The sequence below is a fragment of the Dipodomys spectabilis genome, unplaced genomic scaffold (assembly GCF_019054845.1).
Source record: "Dipodomys spectabilis isolate Male_0828 unplaced genomic scaffold, ASM1905484v1 ptg000289l, whole genome shotgun sequence".
Classification (NCBI taxonomy): Eukaryota; Metazoa; Chordata; class Mammalia; order Rodentia; family Heteromyidae; genus Dipodomys; species Dipodomys spectabilis.
Genome location: NW_024870966.1, coordinates 1,386,209 through 1,405,718, shown reverse-complemented (window position 1 = coordinate 1,405,718; position 19,510 = coordinate 1,386,209). Strand labels below are relative to the sequence as shown.

The 19,510-nt window shown below is 46.7% G+C and overlaps 1 protein-coding gene across 2 annotated transcripts in view; it reads right to left on the bottom strand.

Annotated features, from left to right (window-relative positions):
• The window catches only part of Grk5 (G protein-coupled receptor kinase 5), a 194,256-nt gene that overhangs the window by 59,712 nt on the left and 115,034 nt on the right, over positions 1–19,510 (bottom strand). For both annotated transcript variants that reach the window (XR_006151020.1, XM_042701422.1), the window contains exon 3: positions 8,195–8,307. Coding sequence is in view for 1 of the 2 variants with exons in the window: in XM_042701422.1 (XP_042557356.1) it covers positions 8,195–8,307 (113 nt within the window). In the remaining variant the exon portion in view is untranslated. The remainder of the gene's footprint in view (positions 1–8,194; positions 8,308–19,510) is intronic.

The following is a 19,510-nucleotide window of genomic DNA, read 5'->3' as shown; positions in this document are numbered from 1 at the left end:
GGACGAGGTACCCAGGAGACTGACAATGCCGCAAATGTCTACTAGATTAAACTCATTTCTAGAAATGGTTACTCTTTCAAGATGGCCTGGAGCCCAGTAGTTTTAAGGTTTCTGTGTGTATCTAGAGAATTATTATCACTCACTGTCCCTATTTTGGGGCATCAGAGAAGTAATAGGCTCATAAATAGGAGAAGTAGAATCCTTTCTGCTCCTGGTGAGGCAGAGCATATCATTTTACAATAAAATTTCAGCTTATCAGGCCTAGTTCAAACCAGCAGGAAGCCTAGTAATTTCATGTGGTCTAGGCCACTGAATGGCTTAGAATGTCTTTTTGTCTTTCCTGATGGGAAATTTCATTTGCTATACTCTCATCTGTTGTTGACAGCCTCCAAGATGGTCCCAGAAATTCTAGTCTTGGGTATTTAGGTTTCTCTCTATTAGCCTAACTGGCCAAGAGCAAAGCTAATCTGTATCCCAGTTGATAGCAGGGAAATGGCAGTGTAGAAGCTCCAAGACAGTGCATAAAAGACTCAACAGTTCCCATTGTGCTGTTGGATTGCCAGCCATGATATGAGGATAGCCAAGCAGTCTCAAGGACAGGCCACCAGGAGAACAGCTGAGGCCTCCTGCCAACAGCTTACACCAACCTGCCAGCCATGTGAATGAGTGAGGAGTAGACCCAGCCAACATCCTGATCAAAGCCTGCCAGAGGGCTTGAGCCAGGAGAACCTGCTACACCACCCCCAAGTTCCTGACCCACAAAACCATGGGATAATGAGCTGTTTATTGTTTTGAACCACTGCATTGGGATGTAATAATGAATACTTAACAGGTATCTGGACTCATAGTGTTATTTGTTTCATTTAAACCTTTTCCTTACTTCTCTTCTACTTTTCATTTGATCAGAAAGAGAAGCTATTGGGGTCAAGAACTTGCCTCTCCTCTTCTCTGCCCCCAACTATGAGAAGAGCTCTTGACTCCTAGGAGACAATAAAGACCTGCTGAGTGAATCTGGATCAGTATCCATCAAACCTTCCTCAGAAAAGGGGAGTCGATGACCCTACCCACTAAAGAAAAGAGACATTCAACCTTCAGGTCCTACTCAAATATGGAAGACTCTCTTGACCTGTGGGGTTGACACTAGCCTAAGCGCCTTTCCATCCCCTGGCTAGATGATCAAACCCTCCTTGCCCTCCAGAGACCAGACCTAATTAGCCCCAGCTCCATTGAGGCCACTGCCTCTCCTCCTCTGGGAGGGAAAGGGAAGCCCCTTGTGAGCCTGTACTCAGGCCCCATTTTAAAACAGCCACAGCTTCTGCTGGACTTGAAAAATGCAGGCAATAGACTGAGCCCTTCCTGGGGGCTGTGAAAGCCTGACAACATAGGTTATTTTTAAAGAAGCTTCACTTGGTGAGAATTCTGCAGAGGTGGGAATGGCACAGATGGTGTTGGCTAAGCTGGGGGGCACCAGGGCGTTCCTAAGGATAGTGCCACCTCCTCCCTCTTGAGTTCCAGTAAGGATGGAAGAAAAAACGGATTTCAGACAAGAAGTTACGCCAGCCCTGGAAAACTCAATAAAGTCCTCATGCATAAAAGAGGTGTCTAGAGGCTGGTGTTTTGACGTCAAGACGGCAATGAAAGACTCCACTAATTCCCAGGGATGCAGATAAAAGTGTGAGGGGACAACGGGTCAGCCTCTCAGAACAGCAGCTCAGTCAAGGCCCATGCAGAGTATTTGACACTTTAACACAGGAGCCAGGCTCCTGTTTCTTTTCCAATAAACAGTTCTTGGTACCAGCCCAGCGGAAGGGAAGGACTCACAACCAGAATGAAAATGGGCATCCATTGCACTTTATTTTTCCTTTCTCAAATGGACTAGAAGTGTCTAACAGAACACGTGGCTGGAAAATTCCATCAGCTCCTGGGCTCAGCTTCACCCTGCTCTGCTTCATCAACTCTTTAGACAGGTCCCTAAGCTGTTGCCACCTCATCTCTTCCAGATGGGGCATGGCCCTGGATCCCACATGCAGTCTCTGGTCCTTGTCACTCCTCCATCTACATGTACCTCCTAGGTGAGCTCACAGCTTTACCTCCCAGCTATATGTTGACATTCCCAGCCTAGACTATCCTCACAAGCTCCAGACTTGGGCACTCATCTCCCCTGGAACATCTCCATTTGGATGTCTGCTAGACTTGTAACTAAGCATAGAAGAAGCTAAGAGCATAGCATGAAGCTGTTGATCTTTCCACACATGGTCTTTCCCTAGCCCTTTCCTCCATTTATCTGTTCTTCCCATTGCTCAGGCCAGAGCTTTGAAGTCATCCTCAGCTCTTCTTTCTTACCCTGATTCCATCAGAGAATATTGTCAACTCTTCTTTAAAAACACATTCCCTGGCTGGACACTGAGGGCTCACGCTTGTAATCCTAGCTACTCAGGAGGCTGAGATCAGAGGATCCCAGTCAAAACCAGCCCAGGCAAGAAAATCTGTGAGACTCTCTAATCAATAGGCAGAAAACCGGAAGTGACTCAAGTGACAAAGTGCTAACCTTGAGCTGAAGAGCTGAGGGACAGTGCCCAGGCCCAGCCTTCAAGCCCCACACCACCAAAAACAACAACAACAACAATGAAAGTCCCTTATACTTTACCTCATATACACTCTGGGCGCTGTCCCTCAGCTCTTCAGCTCAGAGCTAGCATTCTACCACTTGAGCCACAGCACCACTTCCGGCTTTTTTCTTTTTGCTTATGTGGTGCTGAGGAATCGAACCCAAGGCCTCAGGCGTGCAAGGCAAGTGCTCTACCACTGAGCCACCTTCCAAGCCCCTTGTATATCACCTTTATAATAACAATTTCAAAAAATTTAATTAAAAAAATCCCAAGCTAGACACCAGTAGATCATGCCTGTAATCTCAGCTACTCAGGAGGCTGAAATCTGAGGATCACAGTTCAGAGCCAGCCTGACCAGGAAAGCCCGTGAGACTCTAACCTCTAAATAACCACCAAGAAGCCAGAAGTGGAGCTATGACTCAAGTGACAGAGCACTAGCCTTAAGCTAAAAGCTCAGAGACAGTGCCCAAGGCCTGAGTTCAACCCCCGAGGACTGGCACCAAAACCAAAAACAAAATACATCCCGAATCCAATCACTTCTCACCACTGTTCCCACACTGGCTCAACCACCACCAGCTCCTCCTGTACCTCTGCCATTGCCCCCTAACAGATCACCCAAAGCCTGTTCCCAACAGGGAAGCCAGAGGGGTTCTGCAAACATCTAAATCCAACCAGGCCATCCTTGGCCTTGCTAAAACTCTCCAGGGTCTTCCTTCATTCAAAGTAAAAGCTTAAGCCCTTCAGTATCTGCCCTGTGCCCTCGCCCCCTCCAATCCAGCCATGGACACTCTTGCCTTTGTGCTGGCTGCTCCCTGCCAGCCATGTCCTCTATCCACACTAGCTGCCTCGGCTATTTCTAGTCTTCGGTCAAATGTCTCTTTTCCAAGGACAACTATGCTGATCACTGGTAATATAGCTAGGCTCTCATTCCCTCACTTCCACCCCTCTGTACTCTGCTCTTTTTTCCACTGCACTTACTACAGTCTTACATTTCAAATCATTGGCTTATTTTGCTTATCATATATGCGCCCTCTCACCCTTGACTAGAATTTAAATAATATGAAGGCAAAGTTCTTGGTCCATTTTGTTCACTGATTTGCCCCATTTCTCACAGAGAAGGCTTTTATTAAATGAATGGAAGGCTGAAAGAATGGTCAAGAGCTTGGTGCTGGGCTTATCCTCCTGCCTCAAGTGAGATTTTGGCGCGGTCCATGGGGCTCTGACCCCTAGGGAGACAGGAAACCAAGACATGTTTAGGTTCTCTAAGACACCTCGGGTTTTGAGTGCTGCAGCTGACTGCACTGAATGTCCCCAGTGGCCCTCAAATTTAAAGTCCCAAAACAAAGACTCTTATAGAGGTGAATTCTCTGCAACATCTAACAAATCCAACCTGCCAGTTTACAAACAACATAGCAACCCAATGCTCTCCAGCCTCACCAGTAGTGTGGCACTGAAGGCAGAATCAGACACTTGGCTTTTCAGACTTCTGATTCCTGTTCTTAAAAAAAAAAAATCTAATCTGGGGAAAACAGTACATGATTAGATAGACTCATGGTAGGGCTGGCAGCTTATTGTACAGGATTCCTGTTTGGTTTCCATGAAACAAGGAACCTACTCCTCACCATAGACCTTAAAAATCTGGATCCAGTTTGTCAGAATCCTCTGGCCTCAGAGGCAGCCTTGTGGAACAGAAGCACTGGGCTGGAAGCCAGTGCCAACCTCTGCCCTTTACTTCCTCTGTGGCTCTGGGCAGGTCAACAGTTCCCACTGGGCCCGGGTCGTAAGTTAAGTGCTGACAGCCTTTCAGGTACAGCATCATTGGCTGAGCATTCGGAGAACACAGGCGCCCATCTGTGCCCCAAGAGGTTTCTGGCTACGGTAAAAACCTGGGACACAAATGAAGCACACCACAGCCTCCCTTGCTGAGCACCTGTGATATTCCAGACACCACTCTGAGCAATACAAACCCATCACACCCAACTGCACCCCCATCTCCAGATGGAGACATAACGCACATAGGGGCCAACACCTGCCAGTGGTCTTACGAGTGCTGGTCACAGGGCCAGCACTGCCCTGGAAGCTCATCTCTGGAGCTGGTGCTTTCCTTCAGGGACCTATCTGCCAGCATGATAAACAAGGTGCTGAGGCTCCAGCAAGTGCCTGGAGCAGAGGGACACAGGAGAGGAAAAAGGTGAGGAAGCTCTAAGAGGAGGTACATCCGCTAGGCAGATGGGACTATATGGAGGCATCTCACACAGGGGAATTGACCCAGTCAGAGCTAGGCTTAAACTAGCCTGGCAAGTTAGAGCCTCCACAAGCAAGAAGCTGGGCGTCAGGAAGGCTGATGACAAAAGAGCAGGTAAGGAGTGGTAGATATAATGAGTCACCCTCAGAACTGGGCATTATTCTGAAAGTCAATGTTACTTAGGCCCAGAGCTACATTAAAGTTTTTGGAGATTTGTAAAACATCATTATCTGCTAGTAATGATGGCTAATCTGAGGATGATGAATGCCTGTAATGCCAAATGGTGACCTTCATGTACCATTTTCTAGGAAAAGGAACCAGGACTCTTGGATGTAACAAAATGAGTCCAGGACATGGTCACACCAGACAGCAAGGTGGCTGCCCCTGAATCTTGGGTGTTGTAAAGCCCTCTGAAGGGGCTCCCACTGGCCATCCGTGGTATGGGGAAGAATCAATAAGCACCAGAAGAACTCTGTGCACTGATGTATAGTCAATACACTTAAACCCACAAGTTTAAATTCTCATGAGTTACCACACTGAAGGATGTTGGTGAGCCAATTTGATACCTTGAAAACATAAATATGGTAAACAAATCTTTTTTCTTTTCTTTTTCTTTTTCTTTTTTTTTGCTAGTTTGAACTCTGGGCCTGCGTGCTGTCCCTCAGCTCTCTTCAGCTCAAGGCTGGTGCTCTACCACTTGAGCCACAGCACCACTTCTGGTTTAGAGATAAGAGTCTCATGGAGTTTCCTGACCAGGCTGGCTTTGAACAACGATCCTCAGATCCCAGCCTCTTGAGTAGCTAGGATTATAGGCATGAGCCACCAGCATTCAGTAATCAGTTAGTTCTTTATGAACTTTACTGCTGGGTAACCAAAGAGTAATAGAAGGAAGTGTGCTGGTTAGCAAATGAAGAAGAACTGGTTAGAATGATAATGTTGCCATCTAGCAACCCTTTAGGTATCAGTTATCAGTGGCTGCTATGATCTCAAAAAGAAAGACAACCAGAAAGCCACTTACGAATCTGCTCATATTCCTTGACCCATTAGCAATTTACAAGAAACACTGAGGAGACTATTAATAAGGAATCTGAGGACAAGCCCATCAAAGGAAAATGACTACTGGGATTCTAGACTAAAGGAAAAGACCAGCCATTGCAGTGGGTGGTCCTACTCAGACCAGTCCCACAAACAGTGTAAACACAGATTTTAAAAATGCATGAGAGGGCTGGGAAGGTGGCTCAGTGGTAGAATGCTTGCCTTGCATGCATGAGGTCCTGGGTTCGATTCCTCAGCACCACATAAGCAGAAAAAATAAAAAAGCTGGAAGTGGTGCTGTGGCTCAAGTGGTAGAGCGCTAGCCTTGAGCTGAAGAGCTGAGGGACAGCACCCAGGCCCAGAGTTCAGGCCCCACAACCAGACCCCCACACACACACAAAAAAAAATTTAAAAAAATAAAAAAAATAAAAAATAAAAATGCATGAGAAAATCAGAATCTGAATACTGACTGATATCTAATGACGGTAAAGACTCTGTTTTCAGCTGTGATAACAGTGTTGCGGTTAGTTGTTCTTTGCTTACTTGCTTGTTTGCTTCTTATGGTCTTGGGGATCAAACACCCCTAGTGGTAGTTAGAGCTGCTACCACTAAGCATCCTCAGACATTAGTAGTGGTTGCTGTTGCGTCAAAGAACCCTAATTGTTCAGAAATACACACTGCAAAGTTCATAGATGAAGTGATATGATAGTGGGTGGAGGCCTAGTGAGACAAGCTTGGCCATGGGTTGATAACTGCCGAACTGGGCTAATGGGTACATGGAGGCTCATTATACTATTCGGCTGACTTTTACTTTTTATAGTTTGAAACTTTCCATAATAAAAAGTTATAAAAACACTAGGTCCCCAGAGACTCAAGTTCATTAGTCTGGGCTTCAGCTCAAGTACTGGTAGTTTTTAAGGCTCCCCTGATGTTTTTAATCCTCAGCAAAGGTTGAGAAAGATTATAATCGCTCATGCAAGAGATGCCAGAACCTGTGCTAGGACCAGGCCCAAGATCAAAGCAGAAGCTATGGGGGAGGGAGCTGGCTAGCAGGTCGCAGAGCCAAGCCCATGGTCCCTAACATGGAAGATGATGAGGAAGAGAGAAGACGGTTGAGGGCACGCAGAGACTTCAGGCTTGGAGGACCAGGGGGTGCTCGTCTCTAGAATAGGGTATATATCAGGGTAGGGTGCTTTCAGGGCCTGGAAGTAGTTGAGAATGCTGACTTTGAGGGGGCCTATGAGATTTGGGTAGGGATATCTAGTGGGTAGATGATTTATGAGCCTAGAAAGCCATATAGAAACCCTGAAGAGACACAGAAACTTGAGCCTGGCAGGCCATCCTCCAAACCAGGAGTGGGGGGGGGGGGGGGGGGGAGCTGTACCAAGAACAGCGTGGGATTTCTAGGAATCCACAGCATGGTGACTGTGCCCCTGAAGGGCAGATGACCCCATTCTTTTCACAACTGGTCTCCAAACCTTGCTTCCCTACCCCTTGTCCTCACTCCTCAGATGGAAAAGAGTGCTTGGCTAGGCTATGGGGCTACTCCTTCCTGGGTAAGGCCTGAGAGATGAGTACTTCCATATCCAGTTCTAAAAGTTTGTATAGAATCAAGGTATTTGTTAAGCAAAAGAATAATTATAGCACAGCTGAAAGAAGTCCCAACAACATCATGCATGGCCACCTCAGCCAGGGACAAACCCATCTGTCCGCTGTCAGAATGGCTACAACAGCCAATGGGTACTCATTCCCCAGGCTTTAACTGTGTTCCAGAGTTGTGGTGAGTCAGGTGATCAGGAAGCCCAGAGACTGGGGCTTTTACTCTCATGGGGAAGCAGAATGTAAGCCAGTAAATAAAGTCCTGCTAACAAGTGTGCGTGCGTGCACATGCTTGCACACACATGTCAGTACTGGGGCTTGAACCCAGGGCCTGGGCACTGTCCCTTAGTTGTTTGCTCAAGGCTAGATCTCAACTACTTAAGCCACAACTTCACTTGTACCTTTTTGGTGGTTAATCGTAGAGAATAGTCTCATGGACTTTCCTGCCCAGGATGACTCTAAATGGGAATCTACAGATCTCAGCCTCCTGAGTAGCTAGGATCACAGGTGTGAGCCACCTGCACCTGCTTGGATTGGGTTTTTATCAAATGGGTTTCAGCCTGAAGAAAGATGATGGAATGAATCTAAGAGCTACCTTTTTGTGTTAATAAACTTCTAAGCCATGAAGTCTATCTTTCTTTTATTTGAACAAAGTTTCTGATCATAGAAGACCCAAGGGCTGCTCCCTCCAGGGGCAGGGACTTACCACCGAGTCCAGGAACTGAATGTAGCACTCCAGCCCAGGCCTAGTTTCGCAGAACTGCCGGAAAAGCAGCCTCCCAATTGGCTGCTTGTCACATAGACTGCAGTAATCTCTGTCTGGAAACAAGACAAGAGGAATGTGGTGAGAGCAAGGGAGGGCCAGGCAGGTTCACAGTTCACCCAATACTTGGTCCAGAGTCCTGGCTGCATGGAACAAGGTAATAGTGAACTCTTGAGGTCCTTATGCACCTCACAAGCTCTGCAAACCCAGAGAGACAAGTCCAGTGCTACAGAGGATGGTGCCACTCACCACTCACCACTCAGAATCTACTCCCCACACACTCTGCCTTTCCAATGCCCAGATTTCTGTAATGAGGTGCCGCTGGTTCTGGGGAGTATAGCTCAAGCCTCTGGCTAGCCAATCAGCACAACACATTTCCTGATTCTGGCAACTGGGCAATGGGGTAGCCAACACATGACCTAAGCCAGGCCAATCAGCAGAAGCAGAAAAGCTCTTGTCTTCTGGAAGCCAGTGCGTGGGTGTGGGACTTGGGTCTGCAGCAAGGCCCTTGAGTTACAGGGAAAGCTGTTGTAAGGATGGCCACCAGGGGAGGTCAGAGCTGGGGGAAATGACAAAAAGCAGACTGATATCCAGATCTCTGGATCAAACCATGCCTGAAGCCCAAACCACATCTGAAAAACTTAGTTATGAAACAACACATTCCCTTTGTTTACAGCAGTTTGAAAAAATTAAATTACTTATAATTCAAAGCATCCTAGTGGATACAGTGTTGTTGGTTTTTTGTTTTTGTTTTTTTTAAGATTCATTTTTTACCCAATTGGAGCAAAGCCCACTCTTCGGATGCTTCGCATTATGAAAACTCTGCAGAGGAGTTACAAGCACAGAGACAGGAAGTGACTTGCCCTCAGCCACTCAGTAGCCAAGAAGTTCTGCAGAGAAGAAGGACAAGACTCCCAGCTCCAAGGCCAGAAGAAGGACTGCTAACCTTGAATTGCTTTGTTGCTACAAATAGCTCATATTCTCTGAGCCTCAGTTTCTTCCCTAAGAACCAAAAGTACATGTTTGGATTGGGACAAGAGCCCTTTCTGGCTTTTCTTACAATTAAAAGAGGCTAAAGCCTCTGTATGCTGTCTCCAGCCAGAAAGATGCTCAAAGCACTGACTGGGACACTGACTCAGACCCTTCTGAGCTCAGAACAACAAGCCTTCCATTTTGTAGCTGCTGGAGAAACAGTGAGAGCTAGAGGAAAATGACATGGTGGAAAGGAGGGGCTCCATCCTTGTCAGGTGAAGAGGAACAGGGAAAATGTCCCCCAGAAAGGGTTTCTCCAGGGATATGGGACAAACATCCCACCCCCTAACTTTTACTTTTGGGTTCCAAAGAGTATGTCTACAGGATGGAATGAGCTATTACTTGTGGGGAGGGAGGACCTTATGATAGTTGTGTGTAGGATCAAGATTCAAATCTAGCCCCCAAAACTCACTGCCAGTGTGACCTGGGGAAACTCATACTCTGCCTCACCATTTTTCTCATCTGTCAGCTGAGAACAAGCTCGGTACCTGGCCATGGAGATTGATTTAAGATAATACTGACTGATTTAAGAAAGTACTCAGATTAGAGCCTTGTGCCTGAGAAATGCTTAGTAAACACTACCCACTGTCCTAGATGTGGATATTATTGGTCTGTTCCATCTCTCTTCTTTCTCCCCAAGTTTGAACATATCTAGACCAAGTGATCTGGATTTGGAGGGCATAGAGTTGTGGTTCAGAGGGAGAGGTTTTAGAGATGGGTATCTTACTCGGCCAATCAGAGCTTTGGCCTTCCAGTCCTAAGAAGAAGGTAAAGGTGGTCTTACAACTCGGTCATAGCCAATTGGAGGTCTCTGTCTTCTGACTACAGTGGTAGGTTTAGGGAGAGCTTCTTACTTGGTGGGAGCTAATAAGGCCAAGGTTTGTGACTCCAAGCCAGCCCTGGAATCCTTTCAGGGCTTCTGTTAAAACTTCCTGGAAAGATACTTGCCCGTCTCTTGCTGACAAAGGCCAGCAGGAGGAGTCCACGGAGAATGGTGTTGTACTAGGAAAGAGCTGAGTAGCCAGCGGCCCCAGAAAGCATCCCTGGGCCTTAATGTCTGTCTACCTGACTAGGATGCTGCTTCTGCAGTGATGTTAACATCTGTCTTTAGGAACCATAAGACCACTGAGTAGACAGATACACACTGCTGCTTTCATGGGCAAACTGACCGTGGCAGGAGCTTCTTTTGTATGAACGCACTAGCTCTAAGTATCTTAGAAAGAAGTCACTAAAAAAAAAAAAAAATGCCACCTTCATACACACACATACACACACACTGCAATTCTACGCCTCCATCAGAACGAATTACATTGTCCCATTTGTTAGGAAACGGAAAGACTTGGGAAAAGATTATATTAAGTAAAGTAAGCCAGGCCCAAAGAAACATAGGTCCCATGGTTTCTCTTATTTGCAATAACTAGTATATGTCTAGGACAAGCAGAAAAGGTCAAGAGCTATGTACATATGACCATATAAGATGATGTTAAGTGAAATGAACCCCAAGACAGGGACATAAGTAGTTTTTTCTTTCTTGCTATTGTTTTTGACGTCCTTATAATGTTCTATGTGATTTTTTTTGTTCCTTTTGTATATTCCTTCCCCATGGGGAAGTTTTCATTGTATTTGAGTCCAGTGCCCTGCATCTTATATATACACTTTTCTAATTTGGGGAGGGGAAGGGGAAAACCAAAATACTTAAATAGGGATACATGTTGACCCATTGTAACCATGAGATGTACAAGACACTATGTTGAAAACAAACTTTACAACTTGTGTGGGGGAGGGAAGGAGGAGGTGGGGAGGTGGGGAAGGAAGGGATGGTAGGGGAAAAACAAGGGAGGAAGTAACAATGCTCAATAGGAAAGGTACTCATTACTCTTCTCATGCAACTGTAACCCCTATGTACAGTATTTTTACAATAAAAATTTACATAAAAAAAAGAAGTCACTAAAAAATGCCACCTTCTCTCAAGTGGATACTTTGATCAACACTGATGAGCCACCTGCCAAGTCCTCCTCTACTTGGCCCCTTCCCAAGGGCTTTGGAGGCTAGACTAGCAGTGGCCTCTCACCTCAACTCTGCTCTTCAGCGGGGGCACAAGCTCCACCTCTGCAGGCACAGATGGTGCACTGCAGGTACACCAACAAGCATTAGCCTCAGTGTATACCAGCTTATAAAGGGGCAAGGAAGTGGGCTGCACGGCTGGAGAGGGCAGCAGGGGTGTGTGTGGGTAAGCAGACAAGATCCAGAGTGACAGTTATGAAATGTCAAGTTAGAGGAGTGTTATTGCCAGCCCAGGAGGGACTCTGGTCTCTGTGGTCTGTGACAGGTCTGCTGCCTGCACCTGTTAACATGAGGCCCCCATATACAGCCCACCTGCTTTGCTGCTTCCCACTCAGCCTGACACTCCAGGGGAGGAAAACAAGCCTTCACGTCCTTTCCCAATCAGAGAGCTTTTCAGCACAAACACAAAACCAAAGCATATAACCTTGTGTCAGACTTCAGTTTCATTCAGTTATGGAAGATAGCACAATCCTTCTTGTGTGATTTGAGCAAGGTAACCTCTTGCCATTTCCAAAAGCAATTATGAAATTTCATGTACCATATTGTGATTCCTTAAGAGTTCATCTGACAGGATTTTTTCCTTTCCATATGGCATTTGCTGTCAGTATGGAAACAAGGCTGATATAAACTCACAGCACAGTAAACACCAGGCGATTCTGACAGAAGCTGTTGGCACCTCAGCTCCCTGCCTCTCCTAGATGTACACAGAATCCAGGACAAGAAAGCCACTCATTAGGTGCCAAGGAAGGAAAAACAGAACCAGTAACCATTATTCTCGGCCTCCAATAAAGCTCCCAAAACAACCACAAGAGCAAGATGCCAGGTTTGCTTTTGCTTTAGAGATGATGAAGGAACCACAGGAAAAAGAATATGAATTGGGAGTGAGGAAGTGACTGGGGGAAGTGCAAATCAAAGTTCTGGATGTGGTGAGGGCCAACTTGAGGTAGAAGAGCTCTGGCAAAGTCAGGTGACACTGAAGTACAACATAGCCATGGGATAGAAACTCTCTGTCCATCTCTGGCCATGCTGCTGACATCCACCACTATCCACAACCCTCCTCCCCCTACTTGGCACTTAAGACCTGTTAAGACCACTGAGCACAAGTGCTAAGAGAGAAGCCTACAAATAATTCTGTCTTCCCAGATGGAAGACCCTAGGAGGCATTACACATTAAGTGTATACACACACACACACACACACACACACACACACACACACACACACAATTATTCTAATACAAAGAAATTCTGCTTTGGGCCATATGCCTCTTTGATGTTTTTCTCCCTGCCTCAAAAGTATCTACAAATCACCTGATCATTCTAACTTTGTTCTTGTGGATCCTTCATTTATTCACCAAATTCTCTTCCAAAGTCTCTTGCTTTGTTGTTATTGTTGTTATTTTGGTCATGGTAAACTTAGGGCCCAGGTGCTGTCTCTGAGCTCTTTTGCTCAAGGATAGTGCTCTACCACTTTGAACCACAGCACCACTTCCAGTTTTCTGGTGGTTAATTGGAGATAAGAGTCTCACAGACTTTCTTGCCTGGGCTAGCTTCAAACTGTGATCCTCAGAGCTCAGCTTCCTAAGTAGCTAGGATTCCAGGTGTGAGCCCCCAGCCCCTGGCTAGTCTTTTGTGTTTTAATGCTAGAAGGTTCCTTTAATTTTAAAGTTCACTTCTTGAATTCAGGGCTGAGTCTGTGACCAATTCAGGGTTGGTCTGTGAAGGTGTGGGAGCGCCTGGCTGTATTCACGCACCAGCTCACAGGCCCATGCACACCCACATGCAACACGGAGCCAAGCACTCTTCCTTTCTTCTCTACCTTTCTTGGGTAGCATGACACTTGCCAAGCTATCACCCAACAGAGAGTACAACAAGTCAAGGGGCCCGCCTTCCCAGCAATAATGGGTCTGTTCTCTCAATGAGCTATGGACTGCATGGCCACCATTGCTAAGGACTGCACAGTGGAAAAATGCTGGGGAGCGGCAATCTCAGCTCCATGTAACCTTGGAAAACAAGCCACTTCCCTTTATAGGCTGTGGCTGTGTCTTCATCTATACAATAGAGGAGTCAGAGGAAACAGCTTCCAAGTTCCTTTTACAAGCTGGGGACCTCCTTGATATCAGTTTTGCAAAGGTTTAAGATTAAGAACTGAGCTGGGTACCAGTGGCTCATGCCTATAATCCTAGCTACAAAGGAGGCTGAGATCTGAGGATCATGGTTTGAAGCCAGCCTGGGCAGAAAAGTCCCTGGGAGACTCTTATCTCCAATTAACCAATCAAAAACCAGAAGTGGCTTTGTGGCTCAAGTAGGAAAGCACTAACCTTGAGCACAAAGAGGCTCAGGGACAGGACCCAGGCCCTGAGTTCAAGCCTCACAACTAACAACAACAACAACAAACAAAATTCATTCCAGATTCCCAAGTAAACTCTGGAGTTCAGTTTTAACCAAGATTCCAAACCAAGATTCTGTCCAGCTCCAGTGAGGATTCTAGGACTGGCATCTCCCTCTCTGGTTCTAAGGCAGGGTTGGTGAATGTCTGAAAAGACTGTATGGTCTACACCATAGCAACTCAATAGTGCAGGTCAGTGCAAGCCACCCTAACCATAAATCAATTGTCTGTGGCTGTGATTATGTCTAATAAAATTTTATTTACAAAACCAAGTAAAGGGCCTCACTTGGTCTACATACTGATTCCCTCTGTTCCCAGCCCCTGAACAGCAGGCTTCTGTACGGTGTGATGCAGACATACTTCTCTGGCTCAGCCATCTCTTTCCTTGGGCCAGGGAGTCCCTGGCTGCTTGAAAGAACCAGGGAGGAGGGGCTGAGTGTTGACATCTATGTCACTTCATCATGGGACACTACTAGCAGAAGGAAGGATTGAAGTCAGAAGACCCAGGCCCGTTACAGGCTGCACCCAGACTTCCAAGTCATCTGACCCCTGTGGAACCCAAATGCCCTTCACTGAGTGAGTGGAAAACCAAATGGCAGTACCTTCCCCAATACAAAGCCATGAATTACCAATACACAGCATAAATGCATCTTAAAAACATTATGCAAGTCAAATGACTATACCTAAGTCTGCACACAGTAGACTCCACCTATCTGAAATTTTGGAAAAGGCAAATTCACAATGGCAGAAATCACACCAGAGGAGGAGGGGAGAGGATCAGTGACAATGGGCATGAGGGGACTGTTTTGAGTGGTGAAAATGTCTATTTATGGTTGTGGCGATTACATGGTAATATTTGTTAAAAATCATTTAAGGATTTAAAATTGTGAATTTCTTTGTTGGTAAGTAGTAAGAGTTCAATAGAACTAACCAAAGGGGGAAAAATTAAGTCATGCTCAGAATTCTCTGAGTATCTTTCTTAAACCACAAATAAGAAAATCCTAGAACAGTATTCTTGAGAACATTCAAGCAGGGTGCCGGTGACTCATACCTGTAATCCTAGCTATTCAGGGGGCTGAGATCTGAGGATTGTGGTTCAAAGCCAGCTTGGGCAGGAAAGTTCCTGAGATTCTTATCTCCAATATAAACCATTCAGAAAACTGGAAGTGGCACTACCTTTGAGCTGAAGAGCTGAGGGACAGTGCCTCAGCTTTGAGTTCAAGTCCCACGACCAGAAAAAAAAAAAAAAAAAAAAGGAACACTCAAGAATGGTGCTGCATCTAACCAAGCTATGGCTGATGCCCATGATCCTAGCTACTTGGGAGGTAGAAATCTGGAGGACTAAAGTTTGAAGCCAGCCCAGGCAGAAAAGTCTACCAGACTCCATCGCCAAAATAACCACGAAAAATTAGAACCAGAGGTGTGGCTGAAATAGGGGTGAGAGGTGAGCCAGTAAGCTAAGCAAAAAGGAGGCTCTGAGTTCAAAGTCTGATACTGGGAGAGAGCAGGAAGAGGGAGAGAGGGGGAGAGAGAGATCAAGGGAAGGAGGGAGGCAGAGAAGGAGGGAGAGAGGGAAGAAGGGAGAAAGGGAGGGAGGGAAGAAGGGAGAAAGGGAGGGAGGGAACATCAATGTTGTTCCAAGTATGGCCACATGAGCACCACCTGGAAGCATGTTGGAAATACAGATTCTTGAGACCGGTTCAGACCCACAGAATCCAAATTCCACCGGTGGGGGCACAGAGGTCTATGTCTTGGCACACTCCCCAGTTAGAGCAGTGCTTTCCCAACTACTTATGGGGAAGGACCAGTTTTGAATTTTCCAACCCATCATGGACTGACATTGACGTAAAACTGACACCACTCACAGCGTTCTATGTCAGCCTAATGACACTGGCCTGCTCTACAACTGCTGACTGAGACATGTCCTGATCACACACCTGGATCCACAACCACATGAAATGTCTGGGTCTCAAAGCACTTCTGTGCTTAGCACAGACCAGTAACAGTGCGTAGACTGTACTGTGAACACACAGTACAGCTGCTTTGGCGGCTCTCAGAAGAGAGGTACTCCTTCCTGTCTATAGAAATTCTTTGGGGGAGACCAACCCCAAAAGTGCAGAGGGGCCTCATCAATCTGATGCTGTCCTTGAGCTTTTATTGGCATGCTCAGGAGAACCACTTTGCTTTCTCTAAGGTCTTTAAACTGAGGACCATGTACATGACACTGCTTATCTTCCCATTATATGGAAAGAACTGATCAAAGAATGAACTCAAAATTATAGAGAGGCAGTGTCTGGATGACATCTGAGGCTTGGATTCAGCCATATCTGAAGCCAAGAGACCTGGCCCTAGACCTTTAAGTTACAAAAGCCAACACATTTCCTTTTATCCTTAAGCCAGTTTGATTCAGGCTACTTTCAACAGTAACACCAACAACAAAAATGTATGGACTAATAAGCCTTTCAGCCTTGAAGAATATTTGGAAAGACTCCAAATGAAAACCTATGTGCAAGCACTTTGCTCAGCTGTAAAGCTCAACAGCAAGCTCCTGCAATACTGGCAAGAAACTCTTATTCTCTGCTCCTCCAGGGGGCTGGGTCCTCAGGGGTAGTTCAGAAGGTATCCATAACTGATGAGAACAACATCTCACAAACACCAAAGCACTCCCCACTCTGACTGTATCCCAGAGGCAGGAAGGCTGCCTCACTCGGGCAAGGATGCTCAGCTAGCACACCCTGGGGTCTGAGCCTGCCCTCTATTCTCTGGCTCAGAGGCCCTCAGCAGGGGACCCTGTTGGCAATGTCTACAGACCTCTTTGGTTTGCCCAGAGATTGAGTGGGCAGAGGCCAGAGATGTAGCTAGATATCCCACACTGCACAGGAAAGTCAGTGCCACCCATAGTAAGCAATCCTGGGCAAGCCCCTTTACCTGAGGCTCAGCAGCCTCTGGTAGCAAATGGGCAATCAGAGTTAGCCTGCTGCTGCCAGGATTATCAGCATCACAGGGGAGCAATAGGCCCAATCCTAGTACCTTTCTGGTGCTCACAGACAGGTCATATGCCCTCTACCAGACTCCAGAAATGATGGCTTTCGTTTCTCTAAAGATTCAGAAAAGTAACAGGATGTAGCCAGCAAAGTAAGGCTTGACTGCCCATGAGCACTGCAGAAGCCAGCGCTGTTCCTCTCCATGAGCTGCTGGGCTCTGAGTTCTGGGAGGGCCAGGCAGGGCTCTGAGGCCAGCTCTGCCTTGTACTGAGCACCCCTTCCCCCCCCCGCCTGCCCGCCCCCAGAGAAGCCACATGTGTCCCAACAGCGCAAGCCTGAGGTTAAAATCTCACAACACAGGCAATTCCTTCAAGACTTATAACCCCCAGTAGACTTAGAAACAGGAATGATATTGATAGTGAAGATAAATAAATGCTGTCATTGTTTTCATTCTTCTCCAGTGACATGAAATGAGAACATACTTTCTTAATTAAGAGTCTGTGGTATGTGGACACTTGGAGGGCAACCAGATCTCCCCAGTGGAAGGGCCAGAACACAGGCAGACAGCAGGGCCTCCCCTGCATGGCCACAAAACCTGAGTGTGGGGAGCCGGCCCAGCCCTCTCATCTCCACTCTCAGCTTCTGGAGGGGAGCAAGGGGCAGCCATGATGGCGTCGTGGGGAGGGGTGACCATGACTGAAACCTGATTGGGACTGTTTTCATTGTTGCCCCAGGCACTCCTTGAACTGGAGCCAAGGAAAATGTACGTTCCATTTCAGAAATAAGAGCAAGAACGAAATGCGGCTTCCTGAGGAAATGGAAATACTAACACCGGAGCCCTTGGAAATGAAACCACATGTTTATGGTAAATGGCGCACAGGGGGTGAGGGGACTCTCCCAAAGTGATCCTGCGGCCATCTCTACCAACTGGGAGCTTTCATTTTTTTTTTTTAACTTTGTTTCCCTGAAGTGCCAGGTTGTTGGAGAAAGAAAGAGTTCCTTACGGATTCTAAGGCAATGTAGAAAACATGTGAGGAGACTGAATTAGAGGTCACAAATCTCCACTCAGTCTGAAACAATAAACAGACAAAGTGATCTGAAATCAACTTTCTCTTAAAAATTTCTCCAAAAGCTGGAAAAAACAATCAGGCACTTGCTCTGAGGGGGAAAAAAAGCTCTGACGTGAGAGGCGCGCGATAGCATCGTGGATGAGAGCAACTCCTCACAGCCCGCCCCTTGGAAGGAGCAGGGGAGGAAAGGGAAACATTTGGTATTTGGTTAGCAACAGCTGAGTGGGTTCTGATTACCTCAAGAACGATGTTTTTATATGAATAAAAATGACACATGGCACATTACACTAACACACCCAAACCAAGTCCTGTGTTCCTGGGCCTCTTGTCCCCTCAATCCGGTTCCTAGTTTTACTAACATCTTGTGCTTGTTCCATGTCTTTGAAACATCAATGATATAAAAGTCTTACAACGTTAATGGCACCTGGACAAGCCACATGTCAAAACCACTGAGTTTCTGGGTGTTGGAGCCTGGACCAAGCAGGGGAGGGAGGGGGCAGTGGGGGGAACAAAGTGGCTGTCTGGTTTGCAGAAAGAAAAGGAGAGGTGGGCTGAGAATACTAGTGGGAGGCCCTGTGCCGCAGCCTCTCTGATGAGAATCCAAGTCTCTGCCTTGAACCCCTCACCCGAGTCTCAAGAAGGGCTGGGGCTGACGGATGGAACACAGGGCTATACACCATCACTACAAGGACCTCTGCAACAACAGAGCCTGAGTCTCACAATGACCTCACCCTCATAAGACCAAAAAGGCCTTAGATCTTAGATAATCCCACAGTTGGAATGGGATGAAGAATTGGGTGGGTAAATGGAGGATGGGGTGGGTAGATGGAAAGAACAGCCAGGACACACAGTAGGTAGGTCCACATATGATGTAGGCAAACAGCTAGAGTGGGCACACTAGGGAGAGTTGCGGACAGTGTCAGGATGCAGGCTTGGTGTCCTACTTGCTCTTTCCAAAGAAGAGGATCTGGGTTCAACGTGTTCCCAGGACTGTAAACCTCACCTCTGCACTAGCACAGAGAGGACGTGGCAACAAAGAGGCATCAGCAGAAAATGCACCTGGAACACTACCGTGTTGGTTCTCTAAAATGTGGGGCAAAGAGGAAACACACTGACGCGTGACCTGTGCTCGCTTCTATTTCTGTAGATGTTGAAGTTTTTACAAATGAGGAAAAACAACTATTCTAAAAGCACAGGTGCAAAATCACTGAAGAGCCTGGAAAGCAAAGGACTGTGACGGCCAGACATCCCCCTTCCGTGCAGGGACTGGGAAGTGGGTGGTGCCTGGAACTCCAAGTTTGCCCCTGCAGGGCCTGAGGCAGAACGTTCCAATGATCCAGGCTGGGGCCTGCTGCACAGCAACCCAGAACAGCCTAGACTGGTGCTGACTGCTGCCTTCGCTCATGCCCTATGTACATCCGTTCTGGGATACCATGTACTTACATAGGCATTCTCTCTATGCCTTTTACTTCTCCTTGGGCTTTCTGCAGATGTGTGCAGTTTCAGACATTGCCAAGCCCACACCATACCCAAATGGATGGCAGCAACCCTGGGGACCAGCATGAGTGGCTCCCCAGGTGATCCCAATTCTGAACTTACTGTAAGGTCTGGTTCAACATTTTATCCTCAATACCCGGAGCAAGTACCTGGGACAAGCAGGTGCACACAAGTATATACGTAAAACAAATGAATGATTAAATAAAGGATACAACACATTGTGT